Raw genomic sequence first — 15,000 nt, forward strand, 5'->3', positions numbered from 1 at the left:
TTTGCTATCTCTACCGTGTCCATACGTGTGTGGGTGTGTGTGTGTGTGTGTGTGTGTGTGTGTGTGTGTGTGTGTGTGTGTGTGTGTGTGTGTGTGTGTGTGTGTGTGTGTGTGTTCATACATCTGTGTTTGTGTGTGTGTCCATACGTGTGTGTGTGTGTGTGTACGATGTCCATACATACGTGTGTGTGTGTGTGTGTGAGAGTGTGTGTATTTTCTGTGTAGCATGTTCATGCATACATGTGTGCCTGTGAAAGTGTGTCTACACATCCGTGTGTGTTTGTACTGTAGGCATGTGTATATGTATGTATGTCTCTGTGTGTGTGTGTGTGTGTGTGTGTGTGTGTGTGTGTGTGTGTGTGTGTGTGTGTGTGTGTGTGTGTGTGTGTGTGTGTGTGTGTGTGTGTGTGTGTGTGTGTGTGTGTGTGTGTGTGTGTGTACCTGCAGGCCTGCCGCTGGTCTTCCTCCTCAGCCATCTGTCCAACGTCTCTGCGCTCACGCTCTCCGATACGAAGTCCTCCAGGATCTGCGGGTGGACCGAGAGGTACGCCTTCACTTTCTCATCCGTCAAACCTGAGGTCCACACAAACACAGCAGCGTTAGTGGTCATGTTCCTTCAAAAGCCTGCGCGCACACACACGCACACACACACGCGTATGTATAGACATTGTATACACACACACACACACACACACACACACACACACACACACACACACACACACACACACACGTATAGACATGGTACACAACACAATCACACACACACACACAAACACATATTAGACAAAAAATGCATAATCATAGCATCATCAGAACACGCACATTGACAACAATGCCACAAGCTAGTAACACCATCGAATCGTCCATTATACAAAGAAACCCGGATAAACACGAAGACATGAATACATGTCCTCCGTGTGTCCTTGTCAAGGACTCCCCGAGTGCTGAGCCTCCCCTCCTTTCTCCCTGAGAGTTAGCTTAGCATGCTAACCTCTGAATCTGGCTAGGGCTTTCCAGCTAGCAACACACTAGCACCACAGAGCTTCCTGCGAAGGCTCGTCTCCTGGGAGCGCAGCCCAGCAGAGCACAGGATAAAAGACTTGATTGTGCTTTACAGGCAATTAGCTTCTCAAGAGCCTCACTAAGTGATGCTGTTTATTGTCTCTGTTGTGGTGGAAAAGGGCCGTTGGCAGACCACTTTTTGAGGGGAAAGTATCCTTTAATGCAGCCGGTGGCGTCGACGCTAGCTAGCCGAGGATAGCCGCGGCGTGGGCAAGGACCTGGCTAACGGATACGGGACATACATCGGCCCTGGTGGGTCTACAATAGGAAACAGGCCCGATCGCTATCGGCCGTTTCACTCACTTGCGCTTTCGCAAAATATCCCGGTGGATCTTGGGAGATATTTCACCATCTCCAAAGTACCCAGAGTTACAAACAAAAGTGTCACCAGGCCAAAGACAGAAACCACTTCCAAGACACAATCAGCGGTGACCCGCTAACTGGTCCATGTGGTTCATCCTCTAGAATGCACTCATCGGTTTCAGGGCCCGATCGTCACATCATGTTTCAAAGTCAGGGCTCGTCGACTCCCTTGTGACCTATTAACCTATTGACCTATCCCTCACCCTCACGATTACCCCCCCCCCCCCCCGACCCAGAAAGGACCAGCATTCACATTGCTTTATCTTTCCAGACCGTCTCTGGACAGACGCGGGGCTACGAGTGTGTAGGGCTGGGTGAGTGAGCCAGAGCAGGGGGGCGGTGGGGTGGAGGTGGGGGGGGGTGATTGACTAGCCAACTGCCCCGGGATGCAGCTCCTCTTAAGTGGAACGCCTCACAAGACTCCCAGCCCGTGCTGCTGACGCAAGTTAGCAGTGTGTGGCTTAAGAAATCACACAGCTCTAGGAGGGCGGGGGTAGGGGTGAGTGCGGTCGCGCACAAAAGGCACTTATTTGCTCCAGCGTGATTATTTTCTCCATGCCATGATGGCAGCTGGCTGTCCTGTCTTAAAGCACCCCGCGTACACGCACCCGTTTAGGGTCACGGATAGGGGCAGAAAGTATAAACCCCGACAATGTGCAGAGCGGTCCCCGTGTTTGTAGTGACATGAGCAATCCACAAAGGCGAATAAGGCATCTTTTTGTGATTACTCCAACTGAAACTTTAAAAAAGAATGAATTTTTTTTAGGTAATTTGTATTAAATTACATATTTGGAATGCTACTTTTCAGCCGTTGATTATAGAAACGTGTGGGGGGAATTCTATATACTCCCACAGAGAGACACACAAGATGGACTCCTTTTATTTCACATAAATTGAAGCAGAGCTGGTGAATGTAAAATTGTGATGTGAATCATTCCCTTCCTTCATCACAAACTTAATGCAATGCCCAGGAGGACTAAGGAAGAGTGATACATCATCAGTGATGACTAGTTCCAACAACCATCCTTCTAGTTGCTTGTTGATTGATTATGGTAAGTTTGACCCAAATCATTTTTTGCCATTACAGCTCCTTTTCCCCGCCCCATCTCTCTCTCTCTCTAACTCTCTCTCTCTCTCTCTCTCTCTCTCTCTCTCTCTCTCTCTCTCTCTCTCTCTCTCTCTCTCTCTCTCTCTCTCTCTCTCTCACTAACTCTCTCTCTCTCTCTAACGCGCTCTCTCTCTCTCTCTCTCTCTCTCTCTCTCTCTCTCTCTCTAACTCTCTCTCTCTCTCTAACTTTCTCTCTAACTCTCTCTCTCTCTCTCTCTCTCTCTCTCTCTCTCTCTCTCTCTCTCTCTCTCTCTCTCTCTCTCTCTCTCTCTCTCTCATTTACCCAAAAAGACCCTGCTTTTTCTTATACTTATTTCTTTAACGTCTCTTTCCTACACTCCCGACAACGGTGGCCCTGGGAAGCCAGGGGTCCCTCCCAGGGTGCAACAGCTCCACTGGCGAGCACCACGTGCTGCGGCCTTGGATGCTAGCTAACCCCTGAGGAACCACATGAGCCCAAAACGTCTCCGCGTCTTCTGAAGGCAACGGAGGAGGAGGAGGAGAGGGGCGCACTGGGTCAGCGGCCTGCCCTGAACTCGCTCAACAAACCTCAGCAGAACGTTCCTTCTCTCGGGGGCCAGCACTACTTCAGAGGAATGGCGTCCGCCCAGATGAACACATGGGGGAAGCTTTTGTTAGATTTTCTATTAAATGTCAAAATCGTATTTTTCCCGCAAGATGTGGAACCCGTGTGACATTATATTGTAAAGACGGTACATGCCAAGGAAAGAAGGCTTTGGCGATGACAAAGTCGACACACTGGGTTCATTGGGATTATCCAAAGTTCGAAAATATATCGAACTATCCAAACAAAATGATAACGTTACAACAACAAAACAATATAACAATATAAAGTAAGGTAAAGGCACCAAGTGTACGCACTTATTGTATGTTGTACGTCCTTGCACTTAAAAATAGTACTTATCATTGTTTATCATCTTATAAGTCACTTTGGATAAAAGCGTCTGCTAAATGCCCTAATGAATTTGTATTCACTCTTCAAATCAACAGTAAATAAGCCTTCACTTATGCGCTCACTAGCACACCAACTCCTAGTATTCAAGAATACTTCAGAGTTTACAACTCTGGGGCTTTTGGCAGGCACCCCTTCATCTACACAGCGTCCTAAAACACATCTCGTATTCTGCAGTAATAGCCTGCGCTGGAAAACTCAATTGACACGTATTATACCACAAGTGGATGTATTTTCTGTGTTATTATTTGCATCAATCTGCAGCGTCTTTTGCGAGTGGCTAAACCCCAGTTGGCCTGGCCTGCTCAGACTGAGTCAACTGTGGCTTTCCTGTGTGAAAAACAAGGGCTTGAGTCCATGCAGTGAGGTATTCTTGGATAACACTTGTCCTGACTACAGTGCACCACACCCCTGGATTGGAGAGGCCAAACCCAGAGAAGCCGTCTGTCTGGGTCACCCCTTAGGCTCTGCATTGTCGGATACAAAGTTCTCCATGGAGACTCTGGGTTGGGAAACCGTGGTCTTGCACACAGGCATCAAAACCAATGTTTACCGGGGCTCTTGTGTCAATCTAGTCGGCATCAACATCAAAATCCAAACACCCTCATTCTCATTGCAAGACCTAGGTCCTACACATTTCCAAGAAATTCCACCTTGTAGTTTTTGGAGGTAAAGGACTCAGTTTATCGTCGACTCATCGATGTTATATAAATTTTCTTTATTGTGCAGCTTACAGTTGTCAACAAAAAGTGTGTTGGGTCGGATGTACCATTTGCCTTCATAAAAGGGTCATTTTTTATAGCAAAGAGAGCCCCGATACAATACCTTTTTTATCTTATTGATTCTTTCTTTTCTGACCTATAATATCTCGTAAAAGATGTGTATAAACATGTACATAAGAAAATGTACAGATAGCCACTTAAGTCGTGAAGACAGAGTGCGACAGCCCTTAAAAGAATAAACCGCCCCAAGCACTTGACTCATCTCTCATTCTTTAAAGGTCAAGGTGTCTGATGCTGCTTTAACGTCACGTAGAAGAGCTGACAGAACCCATGAAAGAGATCTCGTGACGCATGTCGTATGAAACGAAAAACCAAAAGTTGTCGCCAAGCTGGTCAAAGTTGCACCGACCAAACCCGAGCTCCGTGGCGCGGCGGACCCGTTGTGTTCTGTGTTTTGATCGGGGTGAACGCGGGGCTAGATAACTCGGCTATGAGATCGAGCCCCATCGGCCAATCAGGATGGTGGCAGCAGCAACAGCAGCGGCAACAGCAGATGTTCAATGTGGGAGTTGTCCTGCCCCCCCCCCCTCCCTCCCTTCCTCATACCCTCCCTGTGTGATGTGCACAGAATCAATAAATACATCAATCAATAAATACAGACGAGGGAGAGAAGCGTGCGAGAGAGAACAGAGAGATGGAGAGAGAGAGAGAGCGAGAGAGCGAGAGAGAGAAAGAGAGAGAGAGAGAGAGAGAGAAAGGGGCTTGGCTGAGAGTCAAGGGCACGCGGCCAGCGCAGTACTTTTTTACTTTCCTGACATGAGGCTGAGGCAGGAAGGGGACGGAGTGGGAGGCACCGTGTGTGTGTGTGCGGCGTGTGCGTCAGCAGATCCGTCTGGGACTCCCATGCCAGGAGGAAGAGCATGTGGTTCTTATCTATGGGAGGGATTGATCCCCTGAATCCCAAACACTGACATTCTGCCACTGGTGGACAGGGGGAAAAACAAGGGAGGAATGGGGGATTTCATCAACATTAATGAGGAAAATAAGAACAACTACTATTATTATTGTTATCGGACGCTATTATTCATCCGTCTGCCGAAGATTGGGAGACGGTGAGGGAGAGCGTGTTGGCTTGTATAACGCATTTGTGAAATGCATTTTCACACACACACACACACACACACACACACACACACACACGCATGCAGGCACACACACATACACACACACACACACACACTGCGGTTAAGTCCTTGTGGCCAAAGGTGAATGGCGTAATGAGACGAGAAAATCAGAACAAGAAAGGCGTCCAATCCTGGGTGGGGTCAAGGAACAGGGGTGGGGGGGGGGGGTAGGGGTGGTTGTCTCCGTTTCAATTCCATTCAAAAAGCTTTATGGCACGACCATGGTTGTGAACAGTATTACCGATGCATTATTTATCTTTATTTTTTATACCTGATGGAAGTATTTTTTCTTTCCCTACTAGAGTTTTTTACTTTGTTAATGCAAAGTTTTATTTATAAAAATAATAACAATAATAATAATAATATATATATTTTTTTTTTTTCTAAAATATATATATATTTTTAGACATTGGTAGTCAAGGCGGGGCCCTATTGTTGTTAAGGCGGCCGCCTTAACCATACAGTGCTGGGGGAAACACTGGTTTGATCGATGTCAAAGCCGACCATATCGGCTGACGTATAATTAAAATCACACAACGTAGACCGCCCCGCCACCCCTTTATTCACTCTCCATCATGAATCTTACAGAACTATCCCAGGGTCAGACATACAGGTTCTGTTTGAAGCTGCTGTTAATACAGAGTCTAGGCTTCAGGATATTCGATGTGTACATCACTAGAGCATAGTTAACTTAGCATTAGCTTTCTCCACTGAAATGAAATCAGGCAAAATCAGTAAAATTCAGGTCAAAGCTATATTCATTGTTGCTGAAGTTGCATCTATAATACAGTGTACACATATATGCTACATAAATAGCTGCAACTCTTCTACCTGCCCTTCATTGTATGGCGATGTGCCCATGTGATGATCTGGACTTTGAAAATGTCATTAGCATTAGCTCTTGCAGACACACGCCCCTGAATTCTGAAAACAAACAGCACTGCACAAACATGCAGGCTACCACCTCCCTTGCTGAGTGAGAGACATTGCCATGGAAATGCAATTTGCATTATTTCCACTGCCAGGGTCCAGGTCGTTAGACATACAGGGTGGGGGATTCAAATGGGTGGCTGACATGCAGATAAGCCATGTCCCCTTGATTGGCTCGTGTGGTGGCAGGCTTGCTGCAGCGCTTCCACTGTGATGAGATGCATATCAGGTCCACCTTCAGACCCGACCCCCGGAGAGGCCATCTCCTCTCGGTACCAGAGAAACACCGCTATGAAGTAAGAGTTAAAGGGGAACCCCACCTTGATCCACAACATCAGCTACGTTACCCCAATTTTTTTGCAGAGAAGTTGGACCATTGATTCAATTCAATTCAATTCAATTCAATTCAAAGTGTTTATTGTCATATGCACAAAAGAGATGTTCTCAGTTGTACAATGAAATTCTTCCTTTGTTTCCACAGACTGAATGCCAAGATTTTTTTACAAGATAGATAGATAGAAGAAATAATAAATTTAAGTTCAAATAAATAAATAAATAAAACGGAATGGTGCAAATCCAAGAAAGCCAAAGTGCGTGAGCAACAGGACAGCTGCGGCAGTCCTGAGGTAGAATACTCCTTAACAACAGACTCCTATCTGTTGATTGATGCCATTTTTTCCAAATCGGACCAATTGACAACACGTATCCGGGCCAGCGTCGTCAATAGTCCAACTTTTCCAGACGGAAATGTCCAATGTTTCAAAGGTTACACCAAAAAGCAACCGGTGGGCAACCGGTCTGTCGTTTTCTACCAAAAGAACATGAATGCATTCGATGTTGAGCGCTGCTGTGTGCACCTACTGGCTATAACAATCGCTCCATCCCTTCAAGTCCACAAACATAGATACCTACATGGTCGACCATTTCCATAAGTAGCGATTTTGGTTTGCCGCTGAATGCTCCCCACTAAGAAATCTCTCCTACGTTGCGGGGGGGGACTCTTGTTTAACGTCGAGACCTGTGAGTTTACAGCACTGGAAACCACAACAGCCCCTGGATGGCGTTCAGAGTACCCATTTGATACTCGTTTATTTATACTCATCTGAAGTACGTCGTGCCAGTTATAGATTACGAACCTAGCCGATGATAAAGTGCCCTAGCAGTGCGGGCCGAAGCGGATTTCTTGGGAGTCAGCATAATTTCCCCCTCACACTGTAAACTCTGTACTTCCCAACACACACTCCCAACACACACAGACACACACACACACACACACACAACCCCGGAGCACACATCATCGACGCGCTCATGTTCCCTGTTCCACATCTGGACCGACAGTGAACTCTGCAGCCCCAGCTAAACAGGCCATCGGGGACGTGGTGATGAGAACCACAGACCCTGGCCCAGATCCCTAGCTCTTCCCCGACATTGTGCTCCTTTATGAGCCACCATCATAGGGGGGGACCAAAAAAAAAAGCCCACTTGTATATGCGGCCCTTTTTTTCCATCCCCTCTCTCCCAGTTGACAGGGAGGTCAGCGGGAGGTCGGACTGGGAACCGATTCCCTTCGGACGCTCGGATCCCACACTGACCCGGCGGCGATCCAGAACGCCGCTCGCCGTGAACGGTTCACGTCACACAACGAGACGACCTGTTGTGTTTTCCGTTGTGCGCCACGCGACGCTTTTTTTCCCTTCCACCGCCTGTAGACGCCGGGGACACGTGGCGGCTTAATCGAGATCCGCGTGAAGCGGTTGAGTGCGGATCTCCGCCGGCTCGAGTGAGTGGGGGAGAAACGATCTGTGAGGGAGTGGATGTGTGGAGCCTCACGCTGCTGTACGTGTGTGTTCAGAGAGGCCTCTAGGTGGACGGGGCGATGGTTGGAGTGACTCTACCACTGGCTCGCTCCGACACAGGGAGAAGATGGCATGCGGTGCAGCAGGAAATATCCAGCAGGAACACATCCTGCCAGACAATGCACCTTTCTTCACAACGTTAAGTTATTCCTCAATGTTCAATTGGATTTGATAAAATGCCTAAAAGATCACATCAGGGCTGACAAAAAAGTGACCGGCCTGAACTATAACGCAGATATGTTGGGCATTGAGTTTCACACACACACACACACACACACACACACACACACACACACACACACACACACACACACACACACACACACACACACACACACACACACACACACACACACACACACACACACACACACAAACACACACTGTGTGAATAATAACAGGCTTTATTATCACAGGACTCGAACAACACCGCTCAAACTTAAGTTTCAGCAATAAGCACGGTACGAAATAACACAGATGGGAACAATTATGACAGGGACAGGAGGGTAACTCACAGACACAGACACACAGACACACACACACACGCACGCACGCACGCACGCACGCACGCACGCACGCACGCACGCACGCACGCACGCACGCACGCACACACACACACACACACACACACACACACACACACACACACACACACACACACACACACACACACACACACACACACACCAACATTTGTTAAAGATATAACCCTTTTTTATCATCTAAACAAAGTAAGAAATAAGGTCATAAACTTATAAGAAGGGAAGTTATATATTGCAAACCTTGAGTTTGGGTTAATAGGCTACATAACTATCGACATATAGTCCATTAAGTTTGTGTAGCTCCATATCAAAGACTGCCAACAACCTTTTAAAGACTAGGATAGTATTAAACTCTACAATGATGTTCTAAATTGTACATTAGGCCAACTGCCAATGGCCTAATTAAAAACACTAGAAAATGTAATTTTGCCGGCGTTCATAGGCAACAGGCTATACCTAATCCAAAACACAGTGGAGAAGGAGTTATACACGGAACTGGAGCATTAGATAATGATTGAATGACGTGCATGCAAATAAAAAAAAAAGTTAATGTTTACTCCCATACGTCTGTGCTGTCATTATTATTCCACTTTACTATGATGACCTCTGGAGCCTATATTGTTCACCTTACAAACAGTTGCTTTGAAAACGCTAGAACAGTGGAAGCATTCTGAAACCCTAAATTCTTGTCCTTTTTTGGTAGGCCTATTCGTCCGGGCGGGATACCTGCATATCTCCATAATGCATTCCATGACCACAGTTTACTGCTATGCGTATGCTTTGGCATTATCGAGCAAAGACACACTCGAAGCTGTTATCACGGTTTTGCAACCAGAAAAGGTCAACCGAGGTGCCATTCGACCACTGGCCAGCCTACGGTTGGTTTAACAGGGTTCAACCAAAGTGCACACCACGGTACAGATATGATCACAAAAACATGTGATAATTGTATTTAACCAAAAGGGAGCATTAACTGTCCACTTACCAGCGCGCATTAAGAATCTACTTTTAAACCATAGCGCGCATTGTTATCCATCAAAAAAACAATAGCATATTTTCTAATAAATAAACAATATAAAAAAATAACTATATGGCTTTACAGTTGATTTGTAATTTGTACAACGGATGGCCAAGGGTAGCCAGAGTTGTGCGCAGCGGTGCACGGAGGCACGCGTGCACGCTGTCTAGACCCGGCTTATTGATGCCATGTCTTACCCAGGATCTGCCCCTCGTCCTCCCGCTCCGATCATCCACTCAAGGCGAGCTATTCATAAACCCGTTTTGACGGATTTTACCCCCAAGTGAAGGCATGCGTTTTACTGACCCGTCTACAAACGTGGTAGTGTACACACCATCCTAGCGTCCCCACCCTGTCCAGCTCTGCTCCCCATCTGTCATCCCTAAAGTTGAGCAGATCTCCGTCTAAATAGCTCAACTTTCGCCCGCGTTAAGGTGAAGGAAATACGGCCAGCGTTAGCTTGTTTTAATGTCACACGGTTGAGCAAGCTCCGGGAAGGAACAACATCCAGTGAACAATCCCCCCTGAAATACACTCACGTCTCCTCGCTTATACATACGGTGTGCCGGGCTTAAAGTTGTACTCTTATCATTTGAAGTGTAAATCGAAGTACCTACTTGCACCGAGAAAACAGTCCGTTAACCTTCTGAAACAGCTTGTTGAAGACGGGCCATCTTCCATGTCGGACCGGGAGCGTAAAGAGGGGGAAGCTACGGAGAGAAGCGCGCCGTGGATCAAACTTGTGCGTTCGGCAGCCCAGCTGCAAACAGAGAAACGTCCAGAATGCGTTGAGATGAAGGAGTCCTAGTGGTCCACGCCTGAGTGGTACGATGCCGTGAGCACGGCTACGGTAGGAGCGATCTGCCCCCACCCCCCTCACACACACACACACACACACACACACGCACACGCACACGCACTCGCACTCACGCACACACACACACACACACACACACACACACACACACACACACACACACACACACACACACACACACACACACACACACACACACACACACACACACACACACACACACACACACACACCGCACCACCACCACTCGCCGAGGTGTAGCTAAACTACGGTCCGCCTCCTCGGCACGGCGTCCGTGGATGCGGACGGCGGTTAGAACGAGGCGACTACGCCGCGGAGAGAGACACGAGGATCCGCAGAGGTGGCGTCGTCGACGCTGCTGCTCAGTCCCGGGCTGCTGCCGCTCTGCTCCCGGTTGTCGACGCGCACGGACCAGAGCCACATGCTCTCCAGAGAAACGAGGCAGAGGAGAAAAGAAAAAAACGACTTATCCCGGTCGATGAGGAGAGTGGAAAAGATGGGAAGTGTTTTCCTTTTTGTAATTTACGGACACACCGTCCGCGTCCCACAGCAAGGACACGACGATACCGTTGCGTTCAGTGACGGGCCGGACGAAGCAAACAAGCCGAAATGAATGGGACTATTTGCATTCCCAGAAGAACGATAATGGCACGGTGCTTGGATGCAAAATGGAGAAGTGGTGAAAGGAGCTTCTGTAAACACAGTCAGAGCAAGCATCTCGATTCAGTCCTGCCACCTTGTCCATGTCCAACTGTGAAAGCATCTAGGCTACAAATTACAGTTTGCCAGGCACGACTAGTGCCAAGCATTAATGTTGATAAAAAGAATGAAACCCACGTCAAACAGGCATACGCTGTCATTCACCTCACAGACTGCAGTGTGTGTGTGTTTGTGTGTGTGTGTTTGTGTGTGTGTGTGTGTGTGTGTGTGTGTGTGTGTGTGTGTGTGTGTGTGTGTGTGTGTGTGTGTGTGCGCGTGTGTGTGTTGAGTGAGAGATTGTAGAGTGTGTTCTTGGGAGAGAGTGGGTGGGGTGGGGGTGGGGGGGAGAATACAGAGTGTGAGTGTATTGCAAAATTAATCTATACTCGTAATGCATATCTATTTTGGAGCAGTTAAATATAAAGATTGCGCGATTAAAACATGTCCAGACATTTGCAGATAAAGTTGACCTCAAACTCAATAGATAGATATTTATTTTGCCAGGTGAAGTAAGCACAAAAGATAATTCACAATCAATGTCAACACAGCAGTTCTACAAGTAGAACAATGCATTAGATTACTTAAAGTATATTTCCCCATGATTGTGAAAATCAGTGAAAGGATTTTGCAATTTCTATATAAATATTAAGACATGCCATATTTGAAAAGTCAACACCTAGCTTCTGGTGAGATAAATCACGTATTACCAACGGGTAATAAAAAGGAAGGAACGGTGCATTGTGAAGCTGAATTGAAATATAATTCCAACAAATAACAGTGCTGACTGTGAATTCAGACCCCTATTTCTTAATCCCAAAGTCTGCTATATAGGTGTAATAAATGTCATTAATTTGTGTCATAATATGTGCTGGGTGAGACGAAAGAAAAACAGCCCCCTCATATATCGGAGAACAGTACAGAGGACAGTACAACCATCAAATGGAATACTTGGCCCATTAAAAAATGATCTTGGTACAAGTCCAAATCAGCAAAATAATCAACCAGTATTTTCCCTCATACCTCCTACACATAAAAATGAATTTTTTTTAGATTTGGAAAATTAATGAATCCAAAAAATAAAAGAAATACTGAAAAACACTGATGTCCAATATTGTGAATGGGGTTTAACAGCTGAACCAAAAACATCACTCTTCCTCTCTCCCTCTCTGTCTCTCCCTCTCTCCCTCTGCCTCTCTCTCCCTCCCTCCCTCTCTCCCTCAGTCCTGAGTGCATCTGGGGGATCTGTGTGAGGGGGGGGGGGGCAACATGATACGGCATAAACATCGCAGGACATCCATCCACACTGACGGCCGCGACATTACATTCTGATCGTATCTGAAGAGAGGCGGCGGAGCCAACACGCTTGGGGGGTGGGTGGTGGTGGTGGTGGTGGTTTCTGGTGGGGGGGTGGGGGTTGTGGTGGTAGTGTACTACGTCAGCGTCGGCGCCATCAATCACGGGCATTCCAGCAGGCTGAGGCAGCTGCTGCGATCAGAGGTCAGCCGTAGCGTTGTGTATTCGCACTCGTAAGAGGCGGTGGGGGGAGGGACGGTCTCCTCGATGTCATTATTTCTGTTGTGTTCCTGCGTGATTGGTCTCGGAGGCTCGTGACGCAGCCCTCCTGCTTCACCCTCTACGTCAGAGCGCTGAACCTCTCGGTTAATGCGTGGCTCCTATAGGAAACACGGCATGGAGATCATAAGATGGCGTGTGTGTACATGTGTACATGTGTCTGGGTGCCGGAGATCAAGTCTGTACAGGGAACCACTGTTTGGATCGGTGTTTGGGTTGGCTAGCCACAATAGCTACTGAAAGCTGACACCAACACGCGATTTTGGCAACATAGGAACTATAGAGGAGAGGGTTAGAACAATTCTCTGTATCTGGCTTCAAACCATTATAACCACATTGCGATGTTTGCGTCAACCATTCAATGCAATGGTACAAACAATGTGGTGTGCATCAAAAAAAACACTGAAAACATATGTCCACAGTTGAAAATTAGCTCTTCACCCACCTCTGGAGCTTTTGATGAGATGGTTAGTCCAAATAATCAGGATTCCCTGTGATACCGCTCATCCTTACATCAACGTACAAATTTCAACAACTCAACAGCCACTCAAAGGCCAATGTCCGAAGCACTGGACAGAATCCCTGCCGTAACGCAGTATCATTATTTACACATCGTTTATGAATGTATTCTCTCCAATCTCGGAGTGGAATGGGCTCTGAAACATAACCTCTCCATGGCGAAGTCAAAGCAGAACACCACCTTCAGACGAACGTGGTCGAAATGCCCCAGTGGCACCGCGGTGCCCTGAATGTTTGGAGATCTGGCGTCCGCTGAATGCGGGGACTGCTTGTCCCTGTTATCCCGCCAGCCGCCGGGCCGCGTGGCCAAAATAGCTGCTGCCTTATCAATCCCAGGCCCGAGGTGGTACCTCAGATAACACACCTCCTCCCTTCACCCACTTTCACACCTCCACGGGTTGGCTGTGTACCCCCGCTCAGACGAGCTACTCTGACATGGCCTTCGGGGGCGTCTTAAGGCTGCCAGCTGGTGCAATAGAGAGGGCGTCATGCAAAAGGGGTGCAGCATAGGTGGCACCGGGCTGAGGAAGAAGACGCTCACCATCGGTGACTTCCGTCGGTCCTGTCCGTTTCGGGACCCTTGGTGTCCTTCTGTGTATGTTTTTACCGAGACAATTTCTTGATAGTCTTTATAATCTACAAACCGTGTCAAATCAACAGTTATATCTTTGAGGTACCTCTTTACAGATGGTAAATTAGTCATCTTTTTACTATATGTGCACAGATATATAACAATCTAAATGTTATTACAATTACAATGACCCAATGAACTCACAAGCAGTCACGTATATCAGACACAGGTTCCAAGGAGCCATCGTCTCAAATAGCATGCAAACCAAACCGCGCTCTAATCCGTGCTAGCTGTCCAGCCATGGGGTTACAATGAGCCATGTAAAATAAGACCTTCCTTTGGCATTGTGTTGTTGTTTAGGTGTCAAGCATCAGTCCTCAACTCATCAATTTTCATTAGCTGGTTTAGCGTCACAAGAACCGCGCCAAAGGGAAATGTGCCAGGGTTGAGATTAGGGGAAGTGTTGGAACTCCCCCCCTCCTCTCGGCTGATTCAAACTCCTCTACAGCGAGCGGCACAACACACCCGCCTCTGGCAGCGAGCTCCCCCTGACAACTCATGGCTAATGTTGTGGGATGTGCAAGGCAGGGTGAAGATCCCATACTATTTTTTGATATTCCTTGACATTTAAATTTCACCGGCGTGATTTGCTCTGGGTTTTGTATTAGGACATGTATGCCTCAACCGTGATGCTAATGGTGTTTTGCTAACACGTACAAACCATGGCACCACTACCTGTCACAGCCTCTCACTTCGGGGGGAAAGCAGCGCCTTCCGATGGAGATCCTGAACTAGAGTAGGTGGAGACAGTGAGGCGGCGGGGATTAGCCTGTTAGATAGCTCCACGGGATTAGCAGAGAATGGACTACTGGGCGCCGGAGCCGGAGCTGGAGAGGGGCCCGTACTCCACCTTCAGAGAGGAGGAAGCCACGGCCCCTGGGGATTCTCCAAACAGTTCCAGTGCTCCTCTGGCAGAGAGGTGGTCACTGCAGCACTGGTGTTGGGCTGGTTGGTGAGCTGCGTGAGCCTAGCGTCGTCTC

At 47.6% G+C, this 15,000-nt stretch overlaps 1 protein-coding gene across 3 annotated transcripts in view; it reads right to left on the bottom strand.

Annotated features, from left to right (window-relative positions):
- The window catches only part of pde10a (phosphodiesterase 10A), a 58,300-nt gene that overhangs the window by 29,093 nt on the left and 14,207 nt on the right, over positions 1-15,000 (bottom strand). For 2 of the 3 annotated variants that reach the window (XM_056609150.1, XM_056609151.1), the window contains exon 2: positions 442-573. In XM_056609150.1, the coding sequence (XP_056465125.1) occupies positions 442-573 (132 nt within the window). Of the gene's footprint in view, positions 1-441; positions 574-10,378; positions 10,789-15,000 lie in introns of those variants that run through there. The other variant, XM_056609152.1, reaches the window with a different exon arrangement.

This window comes from Gadus chalcogrammus, chromosome 15 (genome assembly GCF_026213295.1).
Source record: "Gadus chalcogrammus isolate NIFS_2021 chromosome 15, NIFS_Gcha_1.0, whole genome shotgun sequence".
NCBI lineage: Eukaryota > Metazoa > Chordata > Actinopteri > Gadiformes > Gadidae > Gadus > Gadus chalcogrammus.